This window comes from Scyliorhinus canicula, chromosome 10 (assembly GCF_902713615.1).
Source record: "Scyliorhinus canicula chromosome 10, sScyCan1.1, whole genome shotgun sequence".
Lineage (NCBI taxonomy): Eukaryota > Metazoa > Chordata > Chondrichthyes > Carcharhiniformes > Scyliorhinidae > Scyliorhinus > Scyliorhinus canicula.
Window position 1 is genome coordinate 4841125 of NC_052155.1, and position 16584 is coordinate 4857708.

The window sequence follows — 16584 nt, forward strand, 5'->3', positions numbered from 1 at the left end:
CCACCCCTCCCCCTTCCCTAACCAATACCGTCACCCCTCCCCCTTCCCTAACCAATACCGCCACCCCCCCCCCTTCCCTAACCAATACCGCCCCCTCCCCCTTCCCTAACCAATACCGTCACCCCTCCCCCTTCCCTAACCAATACCACCCCTCCCCCTTCCCTAACCAATACCGTCACCCCTCCCCTTCCCTAACCAATACCGTCACCCCCTCCCCCTTCCCTAACCAATACCACCCCTCCCCCTTCCCTAACCAATACCGTCACCCCTCCCCCTTCCCTAACCAATACCACCACCCCTCCCCCTCCCTAACCAATACCGCCACCCCTCCCCCTTCCCTAACCAATACCCGCCACCCCTCCCCCTTCCCTAACCAATACCGCCACCCCTCCCCCTTCCCTAACCAATACCGCCACCCCTCCCCCTTCCCTAACCAATACCATCACCCCTCCCCTTCCCTAACCAATACCGCCCCGCGCCCTTCCCTAACCAATACCGCCCCTCCCCTTCCCTAACCAATACCGCCCCTCCCCTTCCCTAACCAATACCCGCCCCTCCCCTTCCCTAACCAACGCCGCCCCTCCCCCTTCCCTAACCAATACCACCCCTCCCCCTTCCCTAACCAATACCACCCCTCCCCCTTCCCTAACCAATACCATCACCCCTCCCCCTTCACTAACCAATACCGTCACCCCTCCCCTTCCCAAACCAATATCGCCCCTCCCCCTTCCCTAACCAATACCGTCACCCCTCCCCCTTCCCTAACCAATACCGTCATCCCTCCCCCTTCCCTAGCCAATACCGTCACCCCTCCCCTTCCCTAACCAATACAGTCACCCCTCCCCCTTCCCTAACCAATACCGTCACCCCTCCCCCTTCCCTAACCAATACCGCCACCCCTCCCCCTTCCCTAACCAATACCACCCCTCCCCCTTCCCTAACCAATACCATCACCCCTCCCCCTACCCTAACCAATACCACCCCTCCCCCTTCCCTAACCAATACCGTCACCCCTCCCCCTTCCCTAACCAATACCACCCCTCCCCCTTCCCTAACCAATACCGTCACCCCTCCCCCTTCCCTAACCAATACCACCCCCCCCCCTTCCCTAACCAATACCGCCCCTCCCCCTTCCCTAACCAATACCGTCACCCCTCCCCCCTTCCCTAACCAATACCACCACCCCTCCCCTTCCCTAACCAATACCGTCACCCCTCCCCTTCCCTAACCAATACCGTCACCCCCCTCCCCCTACCCTAACCAATACCACCCCCCCCCCTCCCTAACCAATACCGTCACCCCTCCCTTCCCTAACCAATACCACCACCCCTCCCCCTCCCTAACCAATACCGCCACCCCTCCCCCTTCCCTAACCAATACCGCCACCCCTCCCCTTCCCTAACCAATACCACCACCCCTCCCCCTTCCCTAACCATACCGCCACCCCTCCCCCTTCCCTAACCAATACCATCACCCCTCCCCTTCCTAACCAATACCGCCCCGCGCCCTTCCCTAACCAATACCGCCCCTCCCCTTCCCTAACCAATACCGCCCCTCCCCTTCCCTAACCAACGCCGCCCCTCCCCCTTCCCTAACCAATACCCACCCTCCCCCTTCCCTAACCAATACCATCACCCCTCCCCCTTCCCTAACCAATACCGTCATCCCTCCCCTTCCCAAACCAATATCGCCCCTCCCCCTTCCCTAACCAATACCGTCACCCCTCCCCCTTCCCTAACCAATACCGTCATCCCTCCCCCTTCCCTAGCCAATACCGTCACCCTCCCCCTTCCCTAACCAATACCGTCACCCCTCCCCTTCCCTAACCAATACCGTCACCCCTCCCCTTCCCTAACCAATACCGTCACCCCTCCCCCTTCCCTAACCAATACCACCCCCCCCCCTTCCCTAACCAATACCGCCACCCCTCCCCCTTCCCTAACCAATACCGCCACCCCTCCCCCTTCCCTAACCAATACAACCCCTCCCCTTCCCTAACCAATACCACCCCTCCCCCTTCCCTAACCAATACCACCACCCCACCCCTTCCCTAACCAATACCGTCACCCCTCCCCCTACCCTAACCAATACCACCCTTCCCCTTCCCTAACCAATACCGTCACCCCCTCCCCCTTCCCTAACCAATACCACCCTCCCCCTTCCCTAACCAATACCGTCACCCCTCCTCCTTCCCTAACCAATACCACCACCCCTCCCCCTCCCTAACCAATACCACCCCTCCCCCTTCCCTAACCAATACCGCCACCCCTCCCCCTTCCCTAACCAATACCGCCCCTCCCCCTTCCCTAACCAATACCACCCCTCCCCCTTCCCTAACCAATACCGCCACCCCTCCCCCTTCCCTAACCAATACCGCCCCTCCCCCTTCCCTAACCAATACCGTCACCCCTCCTCCTTCCCTAACCAATACCACCCCTCCCCCTTCCCTAACCAATACCACCCCTCCCCCTTCCCTAACCAATACCGCCCCTCCCCTTCCCTAACCAACGCCGCCCCTCCCCCTTCCCTAACCAATACCGTCACCCCTTCCCTAACCAATACCGTCACCCCTCCCCCTTCCCTAACCAATACCGTCACCCCTCCCCTTCCCTAACCAATACCGTCACCCCTCCCCCTTCCCTAACCAATACTGTCACCTCTCCCCTTCCCAAACCAATATTGCCCCTCCCCCTTCCCTAACCAATACCGTCACCCCTCCCCTTCCCTAACCAATACCGTCACCTCTCCCCCTTCCCTAGCCAATACCGTCACCCCTCCCCCTTCCCTAACCAATACCGTCACCCCTCCCCCTTCCCTAACCAATACCGTCACCCCTCCCCTTCCCTAACCAATACCACCCCTCCCCCTTCCCTAACCAATACCACCCCTCCCCCTTCCCTAACCAGCAGCACGGTAGCATGGTGGTTAGCATAAATGCTTCACAGCTCCAGGGTCCCAGGTTCGGTTCCCGGCTGGGTCACTGTCTGTGTGGAGTCTGCACGTCCTCCCCGTGTGTGCGTGGGTTTCCTCCGGGTGCTCCGGTTTCCTCCCACAGTCCAAAGATGTGCGGGTTAGGTGGATTGGCCATGCTAAATTGCCCGCAGTGTAAGGTTAATGGGGGGATTGTTGGGTTCCGGGTATAGGGTGGATATGTGGGTTTGAGTAGGGTGATCATTGGTCGGCACAACATTGAGGGCCGAAGGACCTGTTCTGTGCTGTACTGTTCTATGCTCTATGTTCTAATACCGTCACCCCTCCCCCTTCCCTAACCAATACCGTCACCCCTCCCCCTTCCCTAACCAATACCGTCACCCCTCCCCCTTCGTGATGGACCATGTCCATTTCATGACGGTGGGACTAGCCAGGAAATGACGGCCTTTCGGCCGGCGACTGGCACGGCGTAAACCCTGCCCCCGCCCGCAAACCGGCGCCGGAGAATACAGCAGCCGGCGTCAGAGTGGCGGGGCGGGATTCACGCCGCCCCCCGGGGATTTTCCGACCCGGCAGGGGGTCGGAGAATCCCACCCCTCATGTTTTTTCCCCGTATTTTGTGCATCCTAGTATTCCTCCCTAATATTTCCTCTTGGTTCCCACAAACCTACCGATTTAGTTGCCAAAGTTGTGGATAAAGAATATGACTCCCTTGTGGAACAGATAACCTCACAATAAGATATATGTATATTTTTTTAATTTTGAGTGCCCAATTCTTTTTTTTTCCCAATTGAGGGGCAATTTAGAGTATCCAATTCACCTACCCTGCACATCTTTGGGTTGTGGGGGTGAGACCCTCGCAGACACACAGTATTAATTATCGGAAGACACCAGCGTTAGTTCTCATCCATGTTTCAGTGTGATTTGGACAAATTGAGTGAGTGAGCAAATGAGTGGCAGATGAAAATGAAAAAAGAAATGAAATGAAAATCGCTTATTGTCACGAGTAGGCTTCAATGAAGTTACTGTGAAAAGCCGCTAGTCGCCACCTTCCGGCGCCTGTCCGGGGAGGCTGGTACAGGATGCAGTATAATGGATAAATGTGAGGTTATCCACTCTGGTAGCAAAAACGAGAAGCGGGACTATTGTCTGAATGGCCATAAATTAGGAGAGGGGAATGTGCAACGGGACCTGGGTGTCCTCGTACACCAGTCGCTGAAGGTAATCATGTGAGTACAGCAGGTGGTAAAGAAGGCAAATGGTATGTTGGCCTTCATTGCGAGAGGATTCGCCTGGAGTATTGTGGGCAGTTTTGGACTCCTCTCTTGAGGAAGGATATTCTTGCTCTGGAGGGAGTGCAGCGAAGGTTTACCAGACTAATTCCTGGGATGGTGGGACTGACGTATGAGGAGAGATTGAATCGGTTAGGATTGTATTTGCTGGAGTTCAGAAGAATGAGGGGAGATCTCAAAGAAAACGATAAAATTCTAACAGAACTGGACAGAGTAGATGCAGGAAGTATGTTCCCGATGGTGGGGGGGGGGGGGGGGGGGGGGGGGGGTGTGTCCAGAACCAGGGGTCACAGTCTGAGGATACGGGGTAGACCATTTAGGACAGAGATGAGGAGAAATTTCTTCACCCAGAGAGTGGTCGGCCTGTGGAATTCATTACCATAGGAAGCAGTTGTGGCCAATGTTTTTAAGAAACAGTTCGATATAACACTTAGGGCGAAGAGGATCAAAGGATATGAGGAAAAGCGGGATTGGAAAGAGCACCTTACCCAAGCCCACACCTCCACTCCATCTCCATAACCCAGTAACCCCACCTAACACTAAGGGCAATTTTGGGCACTAAGGGCAATTTAGCATGGCCAATCCACCTAACCTGCACATCTTTGGACTGAGGGAGGAAACCGGAGCACCCGGAGGAAACCCACGCACACACGGGGAGGATGTGCAGACTCCGCACAGACAGTGACCCAAGCCGGGAATCGAACCTAGGACCCTGGAGCTGTGAAGCAATTGTGCTAACCACTAAGCTACCGTGCTGCCCGAATATTAATACTGTGGCTGCATGTACAGGTCAGAGGCTTGGAATCCTGCGGCAATTAGCTCACCTCCTGAGTCCCCAAAGCCTGTTCGCCATCTACAAGGTACAAGTCAGGAGTGTGATGGAATATTCTCCACTTGCCTGGATGAGTGCAACTCCAACCACACTCAAGAAGCTCGACACCATCCAGGACAAATCAACCCTCTTCATTGGCACCCCATCCACACACATTCAGTCCCAACACTACCAACATACAATACCATCTACAAGATGCACTGCAGGAACTCCCCAAGGCTCCTTATTGTGCACCTACCAAACCCATGACCATCTAGAAGGACAAGAGCAAAAGATACATGTGAACACCACCAGTTCCCCTCCATGCCACTCACCATCCTGACTTTGAAATATATTGCCATTTCTTCATTGTCGTTGGGTCAAAGTCCTGGAAATTCCTTGCTACCGGCACAGCGGAAGTACTTACATCACATGGAATGCAGCAGTTCAAAAGGCAACTCACCATACTTTCTCCAGGGCAATTAGACTTGGGCAATAAATGCTGGCCTAGCCAGCAACACCAACATCCCATGAACCAATATTTTTTAAATAGTCTCCTCTGGCTAACGATTCTGACGGGCTCTTGAAAGGGATGCTCTATAGCAGTGCATCTCAAACTATCTGATGTGGTGTACCGGCAGTTTGTTTTTTCAATGTGCCAGGGACCGGTAAGCGAAACAAGCCAATCCAGGATTACTGTCTCTTTCTTTTCTGGAAACACTCCAAGTACCGGCAGACGATGGCTCGAGTACCGGCACCGGTACGCGTACCACACTTTGAGAAGCACTGCTCTATGGAACTTTAGACCAGCGTGTGGGGACTTAGTTGTCCAGATGCATAGATCTATGTCATGAACAAGTACAGAAAACAATCAGAAATTCTAATGGATTGCTAACCTTTCTATTTAGAGAAATAGAGGACAAGTGGGTGGAGATCACGGTGGCAAAGTGGTTAGCACTGCTGTCTCACAGTTCCAGGGACCCAGGTTCAATTCCACCCTCGGGTGACTGTGTGGAGTTTGTGCATTCTCCCCGTGACTGCGTGGGTTTCCTCCGGGTGCTCCGGTTTCCTCCCACAGTCCAAAGATGTGCAGGATAAGTGGAATGGCCATGATAAATTACCCCTTAGTGTCCAGGAATGTGCAAGTTAGGTGGAGTTATGGGACGGCGGACTGGGTCTATGTAGGGTGCTCTTTCAGTAGGTCAATGCAGACTCGATGGTCTGAATGGCCTCCTTCTGCACTGTAGGGATTCTATTCTATGATAAATGATACATCACTGATACAAAGACCCAGTGAAACCAGTGCTGTGGTACCCGATCAGTTCCAGACACCGCATCTTAAGGATATAGTACCACGGGCATCTTTCAGAAATGTACTTCAGCACATACCAACACATTCACAGAGAGGAGCAATAAGGGATCAAAGTTGGAAATAAAAATTAATTCCTTCCGTGGCATGATAACCCTTAATATGTATAAGAGATCTTTAATTTACACGTGATGTGTTTTAACGGTGAGCGTGTTTTCTTCCAGCTTTTCCTGTTTACTCCACCTCTCATCCGGTAACTGTCGTCCCATCGTCTGGAGATTTCCAAAGTAAGTATTTAGAATTTTATGATTCTATGATCAATTTCTGCCAACTCCTTTCAACGATAAATTACATTCGAGCAAAGATATTGCGGCTTAATCTTTGCTTCAGGAGTAGGAAGCAGAAGCCAGGGTTGCTACGCTAATTCTTTTGTGGGATGTGGGTGTTTCTGGCTGCGTCAGCATTTGTTGCCCGTCCTTAATTGCCCTTGAACCAAATGACTCACTTGGCCATTTCATAGGGAAATCGCTGTACCTGGAGCCACGTTGACGCCAGACCAGTTAAGGATGGCAGAGGACCCTAAAGGACATTGGTAAACCAGATGGGTTTTATTCCAACAATTTGATGATAGTTTCCATTACTGAGACTATCTTTATATTCCAGATTTATTTTCGAATTCAAACTGTACCTGCAGTTTTGGTAGGATTTGAACCCATGTACCCAGAGCATTAGCTTGTCTTCTGGGTAACTATTCCCGTAACATTACCAATATTCCCCCCCATCTCGCCATTTTAAATTCCAGCTCCCAAATCTGGGAGGAAAAGGTCACTCATTGGAGTTTGCACTGCGATGCTTCCTTAGTTAACATGGAAACAGGTTCCCTGCCCGATTGAGTGGCGGGTGGGCTTTAGAAGCTGGAGGACAAATCAGACGCCTTCCAGCTTCGGAGGCACACCTGGCTGAAGGTAAGGTTGGAGGTTGCTCTTTCAGCAACTTTCTTTCCTCACTTTAAAAAAGCAACCAGGCCCCTACTGTGGCAAGGGTCATTGGTGGGGGTGAGGGAGATGGCGGTGGAGGGAAGGGAAGGCAAGGGGGTAGAGCCCTGATGCAGGACAGCCTTTGTCTGTACCACAACTCAGGTACACAGGAGAAGCTTGCAGGCCAACCTGGTACTAGGTGCCTGTTAGGTTTTGATATGTAACCAGTCTCATTGACACCTCAGGCTCCCTGTAGTCATGTGACTATGTCATGAGTTTCCTCTCTGAAGGCAGACAACCTGAGATTAGTTCAATAAATCTTCTCATAGAATGAAGTCTGCTATCGTTCTATTTGCAACAGTGCCTGTCTCCAGAGAGTTAACCTGCTGCAATCACCCTTCATCCCTGGTTGATAACACTCTTAACAAACAGGGGAGGCGGTGGCGCAGTGGAATTGTCGCTGGACTAGTAATCCAGAGACCCATGACAATGATCTGGGGACCTGGGTTCAAATCTCACCACGGCAGGTGGTGGGGTTAAAACTCAATAAAAAGTTTAATGATGACCATGAAACCATTGTCAATTGTCATTTAAAAAAATCGTGGGAGGGCCTCCCGACATTTTTTACGCCCCCTGCTCGGAAAAATCGGCGCTCGCCGTTTTTCACGGCGAACGGCGATTCTCCGAGCCCGATGGGCCGAGCGGCCGGCCCTTCACTCCCGTTTCACCACGGCAGCAACCACACCTGGTCGCTGCATTCGTGAAACGGGCGCCAGATGCCCGTTTGGGGCATCTAGGGCCCCGATTGGGACGGGAGCACCACGACTGTGCTCAGGAGGGGACAGGCCCGCGGTCGGTGCCCACCGATCGTCGGGCCAGCGTCCAAAACGGACGCACTCTTTCCCCTCCGCCGCCCGGCAAGATCAAGCCGCCACGTCTTGCCGGGTGTCGGTGGATAAAGACGACACCGCGCATGCGCGGGTTCGTGCCGTCTGCGTGCTGATGTCATCCACGCATGCGGATGACATCAACCCCCCGGGTGGGGGTGAATTAGGTGCGGGGAGCGGGCCCCGAGGCCGTCGCCAACCTCGGCCGATTTCACAACGGCCATCCCGATTTTTATCGGGAGCGGAGAATACCGCCCAGTGACTGAGGGGGGCTCAGGGAATAGGCCCAGTAATACTGAAAGGAATAAAACGGGAAGTAAAACGATAAATGGTAAGCGACGCAGCAGGTTGCTACATGACGATATGGGTTCAACGACAAGGAAAATTAGGAGAAAAGTTAAGAGGAAATATAACTTAGGAGAGGTTACTGATCCAGGTGTTAAGATTCAAAACAGAGGTATAAAAGCCAACATAAGTGCACTTTACCTGAGTGCTCGTAGTATTCGGAATAAGGTAAATGAGTTGATGGCGCAAATCATCATGAATGACTATGATTTAGTGGCCATTACTAAAACATGGTTAAAAGATGGTCACGACTGGGAGTTAAATATCCGAGGGTATCAAACTAATCAGAAGGACAGAGTGGATGGTAAGGGAAGTGGTGTAGCTGTTATTTAAGGATGGCATCTGGGCAATAGTAAGGGATGACATTGGTGTTATGGAGGATAAGGTTGAATCCATTTGGGTGGAAAGCAGGAATAGTAAGGCGAAAAAGTCACTGATAGGAGTAATCTATAGAATATAGAACATAGAAAAATACAGCACAGAACAGGCCCATAGGCCCACGATGTTGCGTCAAACTTTTATTCTAGATTAAGAACAAATTAATCTACACCCCATCATTCTACCGTAATCCATGTACCTATCCAAAAGGATATCGCAAAAAGTTGGTTTACAGGTGCAACTGGTGATTAAGAAGGCAAATGGAATTTTGTCCTTCATTGCTAGAGGGATGGAGTTTAAGACTAGGGAGGTTATGCTGCAATTGTGCACGGTGTTAGTGAGGCCACACCTGGAGTATTGTGTTCAGTTTTGCTCTCCTTACCTGAGAAAGGACGTACTGGCACTGGAGGGTGTGCAGAGGAGATTCACTAGGTTAATCCCAGAGCTGAAGGGGTTGGATTATGAGGAGAGGTTGAGTAGACTGGGACTGTGCTCGTTGGAATTTAGAACGATGAGGGGGGATCTTATAGAAACATATAAAATTATGAAGGGAATAGATAGGATAGATGCGGGCAGGTTGTTTCTACTGGCGGGTGAAAGCAGAACTAGGGGGCACAGCCTCAAAATAAGGGGAAGTAGATTTAGGACTGAGTTTAGGAGGAACTTCTTCACCCAAAGGGTTGTGAATCTATGGAATTCCTTGCCCAGTGAAGCGGTTGAGGCTCCTTCATTAAATATTTTTAAGATAAAGATAGATAGTTTTTTGAAGAATAAAGGGATTGAGGGTTATGGTGTTCGGGCCGGAAAGTGGAGCTGAGTCCACAAAAGATCAGCCACAATCTCATTGAATGGCGGAGCAGGCTCGAGGGGCCAGATGGCCTTCTCCTGCTCCTAGTTCTTATGTTCTTATCATGGAACCAACATGTGGCCAGCCTTATCATTTTTAGGCCCCATCCACCTCAGTCCCTGACGGTTGAGTGGTCTGAAGTTCAGCCCTGTAAATCTGGCAACGTCAATAGATCGTTACCTGGATCGTTATTTACTTACCCACAGAAACAGTTCTTGTGAATTTTCAAGCTGCTTAAGATTGCATTGAAAGCTAGTAAACTAAAATGAAATGTTATCTTTGAACAAAATGATGACAGCTCTGAACTGAAGGAAATTAATTGACACCAAGTGCTGGAAAGCACATTACTAACATTCTGCTGTTAAGAAAATATTCTTGTGAAGGAAACAAAGGTATGTTTTTCTTGTGCCAGATTTCTTCAAATAACAATCTGAAAGGATCCAGATGGAAACCATTCTGTAATTTAGTCGGTGAAAAAAGTATTTTTCAAGAAATTCTGCTGTGGAATTCAGTCATTACAGAACAAGTTTTCAAAAGTTTAACATGGGATGTGGGTGTGACTGGCAAAGTCAGCATTTGTTGCCCATCTCTAATTGCCCTTGAATTGAGTGGTCTGATTGGCCATTTCAGAGGCCAGTTCAGAGTCAGCCGCATTGCTGTGGGTCTGACCAGGTCAGGAGGGTGAATTTCCTTCTGCAGGGGCACTGGTGAACCAAATGGGTTTTCACTAAAATCAATAATGGTTTCATGGTCACCATTACTGAGACAAGCTTTCAATTCCAGATGTTTTTGTCACTGAATTTCAATTCTACCAGCTGCCATGGTGGGATTTGAACCCGTGTCCGCACACCATTAGCCGAGTGACAATCTCACTACGCCACCGTCTCCCCAGCTCATGAATGATGTAAAAGGATCTGTGGTAACATCGTACCATGTAGTTAGAATTTCACCCCTCTCCTGTTGCAAGTTCGTAGCCAATGCTGTATTGTACACACATCAGCTTGCCCGTACCTGAGACAAGGAAGGAATGGGTCCCAGTGGGGAAATCGCCACGATACTGCACTCATGTTGCAAAATTAACAATGGCATTGACGAAGGTCTAGAGCAAGTCACTTCCTCGCCAACCCAGCTGGAACAAAACAACAGGAGGGGGGTAGCAGCACAGAAAAAATTTAGAGGGTTGCCAAACTCAAAATGTTCTTCTTTAGATACCAGCTGGAGATTAGGAGCTTATTGTGTATGAAAACCCAACCATTAAACCACTTGTTATCAAGCTATGGATTAGCATAACGGAACTTGAAAGTCCAAAACTTGCCAGGACCTCTTCCCCAGCATCAACACAACATTGTGGTGCAATGTTGTTAAAGACTATGGGTGCAATTCAGCAGACTTAAAATGAAGCCGACTTTCGGGCACATTTGGCACAGGGTGATTCTTGGTGGCTTTGATGCCAAGAATCATCCCGGTATTCAGTGTCACTTGCTGTTTTTTTTCCCCTCGTGGAGCTTTCCTTTCCCCCCCCCCCCTTTGCCCTCGTGGAGCTTTCCTTCCCCCTCGCCCCCCCCCCCCCCTCCCCTCCCACGAGGCCGCGCTGCCAGCAGGAACGGATGCTCTCTCATCAGGGCGCCATTTTGATCGGCAGCCCTGATTTTTCTCCCCCCCCCCCCCCTCAGCCGCCCCCCCCCCCCCCCAACCTTGTTGAGGCCCCTGGGAACACCCCCTCACCCAACTCCCCCTCCAATTGTCAAGGCCCCCTCAGGCCTGGTCCCTGGCAGTGCCAACCTGGCACCTGGGCACGCTGGTACGGTCAGTCTGGCACCTTGGCAGTGACCCTGGAACCCTAGCAGTGCAACCCAGGCACTCTGGCAGTGCCAAGGTGCGTGTGCCAGGGGTAGTGCCGGGGTACCACCCTGCCTTGTGTTTGACCGCCCGGGGGTCTCTAATGGCCTGCCAGACCCCCTGAGACGCGTTGTGCCGACTTCACATTTGTGTGGGCCAGTACTAAACGGTGCCCCGCGAGGTCTCGCAAACACGGCCGCTAAGTTCCAGGCGAACAGTGAATCCGACATCTGGATATTTAAATAATTCATTAGGCTCGTTAAATATGCATATCTCCCCCCAGCGAGGTTGACATCCAGCTTGCGCCAGCGGAGCAAGTCAGGTGACTCACGATCGGCCCAGCGGTGGAACCCGATTTGTGGCCCTTGTACGGCTCACCCATTGCACCCAGATCTGTACCGGGCACAACGGGGTCGCTGATCCGCTCCCTACAAGGAGGAATGAATGTCTGAAATAGCGTTGGAGTGGAAAATGTCAATGTACACTAATAGGCAGTTTTGCTTTGGTACTGAAGTATTGATTTTTCATCATTTGCTTTTTCTCCATTCAGATTGTAAATGCAATGTTCAGGGCACAGTAACAAACACTTGTTACATCGATCCTTACACTCGACGTTGTGATTGCAAACCACACTATGCTGGTCCTTACTGTACACACTGTGCCACAGGATACTTTGGAAATTATTGTCAACGTGAGTATGTACAGAACCAAAAATTACGTTGCTAAGTAGTTACAGCAACTGTTTGGGTAGCTTTTAGCAGCTCAAGAGAAACAATTTCCTCTAACGAGAGAGTCCAGAATAAAGCGGTACCACCTTAAAACTAGATCTGGGCCATTCAGGACTGATGTCAGGAAGCACTTCTTTACCTGTTCCCTGGGAACCCCACCACCTGGAGATTCCCCTCCAACTCACTTACCAGCCTGACTTGGAAATATATCGGCTGTTCCTTCGCTGTCGTTAGGGCAAAATCCTCCCTCCAACAGCACTGTAGGTATACCTAGACCACATAGACTACATCCGTTCAAGAAGGTGATGTATCATCAATTGAACGCAAGACGAGTTGCTGAACAAAAGTATGGCTTTAATCTGCTAGATGTTAGCCCTGCGGTCGATTACAGTAGAAGGACGACTGCCGGGAGTACTGGGTATTTATACCCCGCCCTGGAGGCGGGGGTTAACTCAGCCTCTCGACCAATCGGGGAGCCGTCACATGACTGGTCTCAACCAACCGGTCGAGAGGCACATGACCGACCAGGGCCAATGGTAAGTCGGTGTTCTGCACCAATGGGAGGCAGCTATGCTAATCATACCACCACAGAAGGTACCTTCTGAATGGCAACTAGGGATGGGCAATAAATGCTGGCCCAACTAGTGACACCCACATCCGGTAAATTAATGAAACAAAACATAAAGGGTAGTGGAAGTATGGGGGTTGGGAATAAACTAACAATGCTAAAATTGCGAATGATAGATTTTAGTTATGCCTATGGAACCAAATAAGTTCAGATAAAGATCAGCCATGATCAAATGAATGGTGGAAGAGATTTGACAGGCTGAATGGCCTCCTCCTGTTTCTATTTCAGATTAGCATAGTCCAATTCAATGGGCCAAACAGAGAATTCAACGCTGAAGTTTTTATGTACTTTTATTAATTGCATGTTGAGTCTCAGAAGCCAAGCAATATGAAACACTGCATTCATTAGCACTGTGTTCCAATTGTCTGCTGTTTTATTCGGGAGTTGTAAATAGGGCCATTGATACAAGGGCGGGAGGCCCTTATCCATTTGCACAAGACGACGGTTAAATCATAGTGGTGTAGTGTGTGCACGTTTAGGTCCTCATCATAGAAGAAACATTAAAACCATCAGGATATTCAGCACAGATTTACCGAGAATGAGATTCTGTAGGTCAGAGGAGAGGCTTGAGATTCTGCGACGATTTCCCTGATGCAAATATTGAAATGTTCAGGCTAGTTTTTTATTTAATGATTACAGGTTTTAGTGGGTGAAATGGGAAAGACTGTTTTCTGTTTCATGAGGCATAAGAATTTTGTTGGGGTGGGGTCACTGATTTAACAAAAATTGACGTTAGTGATTGGAAAACTGAAATCAAGACAGAAAATGCTGGAAACACTGAAAATCTGTGAAATGACAAGTTGACGTTCTGATGAGGGGTTTTGTTAACTTGTCACATGTCTGAACTGTCAGTGTGGTAATGTGGATATTCTTGTCAACATAAAACTCTTAAATCTTATGACTGTCCGTGATTTGAGGTTAACTATCATTGAGGTAGTGAAAGAACTGGATACATTTCACACAAGGATACAGTACAGCAGGTATTAACTTGGTTTATCATGCTCAAACTGCCTTGTGAAATGAAATGAAAATCGCTTATTGTCACAAGTAGGCTTCAAATGAAGTTGCTGTGAAAAGCCCCTAGTCGCCACATTCCGGTGCCTGTTCGGGGAGGCTGGTACGGAAATCGAACCGTGCTGCTGGCCTGCCTTGGTCTGCTTTAAAAGCCAGCGATTTAGCCCTGTGCTGTGCTAAACAGCCCCTGTTGAGAGAGCTATTCAATTAATCCCACTCTCCATGGTCTTGCAAACTCTTCCTTTTCAGGTATGTATCCAGTTTCCTTTGAAACGTAGTATTGGATCGGCCCCGACAGCCAGTGCATTCCAGACCAACTACTCGCCACATTAAAAACACTCTTCTCATTTCCTCTCTGGATATTTTGCCAATTACTTTAAGTCTATGTTCTCTGCTTCCGGACCCTCCTGCCAGTGGAAACACTTTCTCCTTATTCACTCTTATTGAACTCCTTCATTATTTTGAGCATATGTAGTAACTCTCCGTTGCACAAATAATCTATTTAAATAATGGCTGGAATTTTCAGCGCCCCCCCCCCCCCCCCCCCCCCCCCACCCCCCCACCCCCCACCCCCCCGCTGCGGACTTTCCCCACGGAGCATGTGGCGAGTCATTGGCCACTGACAGGATTTTCAGGTCCTGCCAAAGTCTACAGGCTTTTGCATGGCTCGTCTGCCACGCTATCGGTGAACCTGTCATGGGTGGGTGGACTTTAGCGTGACCGGAGAATCCTCCTGGCTGGAAGTTAATAATAATAATCTTTATTGTCACAAGTCGGCTTACATTAACACTGAATTGAAGTTACTGTAAAAAGCCCAGAGTCGCCACGTTCCGGCGCCTGTTCGGGTACACTGAGGGAGAATTCAGAATGTCCCATTCACCTAACAGCACTTTTTCGGGACTTGTGGGAGGAAACCGGAGCACCCGGAGGAAACCCACGCAGATACGGGGAGAGCGTGCAGATTCCGCACAGACAGTGACCTAAGCCGGGAATCGAACCTGGGAACCTGGAGCTGTGAAGCAACAGTGCTACCCACTGTGCTACCCAGTTAGTTTTGGGGTACAAATCCCTACGATTGCTCGAATGTTGTCAGGGCACATAGCCTTTGCAGTATCCCGTGCCTTCAACCATTTCTTGGGAGTTCATCGAATTGTCTGAAGACTGATATTTCTGATGCTGGGGACGTCTGGAGGATGTGAATTGGATCATCTACTTATCACTTCTGCCTGAAGGTGGTTGCAAATACTTCAGCCATGACTTTTACAGTGACGTACTGAGCTTCCCCATTATTGAGAATAAGGGATATTCATGGAGCCTCCTCCTCCAGTTAATTGTCCAACACCATTCACAAATGGGCTGGAAAATCCTGTCTAATTGCAGGTTAGGCAGTTTAGGAAAAGGGGAAGTGCAACGTGACGTGGGTGTGATGGTGGAATAGTCACTGAAGGTTGGCATGCAGGTACAGCAGGTGGCGAGGAAATCTAATGGCATGTTGGGTTTCATAGCGAGAGGATTTGAGTATCGGAGTAGGGATATCTTGCTGCAATTATACAGGGCCTTGGTGAGACCACACCTTGAGTATTGTGTGCAGTTTTGATCTCCTTCTCTGAGGAAGGATATTCTTGCTATTGAGGGTGTCCAGCGAAGGCTCATCAGACTAATTCCCGGGATGGCAGGACTGACATATGAAGAAAGAATGGATCGATGGTCTTGTACTCACTGGAGTTTAGAAGAATGAGAGGGGATCGCATAGAAACATAAAATCCTGATGGGACTGGACAGGCTAGATGCAGGAAGGATGTTCCCGACGTTGGGGACGTCCAGAACTAGGGGTCACAGCCTAAGAATAAGGGGTAAGCCATTCAGGACTTAGATGAGGAAGAATTTCTTTTCTCAGAGAGTTGGGAACTTGTGGAATTTCTACCACAGAAAGGTGTTGGGGCCAGTTTGTTGGATATATTCAAGAGGGAACTGAATATGACCATTGTGGCTAAAGGGTTCAAGGGGTAGGAAGAGAAAGCGAGAGTGGGATACTGACTTTGCATGAGTAGCTATGATCACATTGAATGGAGGAGCAGGCTCGAAGGGCCGAATGGCCTATTCCTGCACCTATTTTCTATGTTTCTCTGGTTGCCAACTAATTTGCATGGAGCAAAATTGTGTACATTTTGGGAAGATTACCTTTGTTTTCTGTTTTTTATTGAAATCATAATAATAATAATCATCGCTTATTGTCACAAGTAGACTTCAATGAAGTTACTGTGAAAAGCCCTTAGTCGCCACATTCCGGCGCCTGTTTGGGGAGGCCGGTACAGGAACTGACCCCACGCTGCTGCCAGCTATGTAGCACACTGTGCTCCATACTGAATAATTCTGACCCATTCTCTAGTTACAGGTCACCTCTTGGAAGGAGGGCTATAGAATTCCTTCAGAATGATCTTTCCTCCTATAATTCTCACCTGCCCTGAAAATGTTCATGTTCTGGAGCCAGCCAGGGAGCAGGCTACACTAGACCTGGTATTGTGCAACCAGATGGGATTAATTAATTCAATGATTGAATTTTACATTCAGTTTGAGGGAGACTGGAGTTGGTCTGTT

General features: G+C 49.8%; 1 protein-coding gene across 1 annotated transcript in view; it reads left to right on the top strand.

Moving 5' to 3' along the window:
* Window positions 1-16584, top strand: part of LOC119972898 (laminin subunit alpha-3-like) — a 412206-nt gene that overhangs the window by 126776 nt on the left and 268846 nt on the right. The window contains 2 exon segments of the mRNA XM_038810443.1: window positions 6568-6630; window positions 12167-12307. Coding sequence (XP_038666371.1) covers window positions 6568-6630; window positions 12167-12307 — 204 coding nt within the window.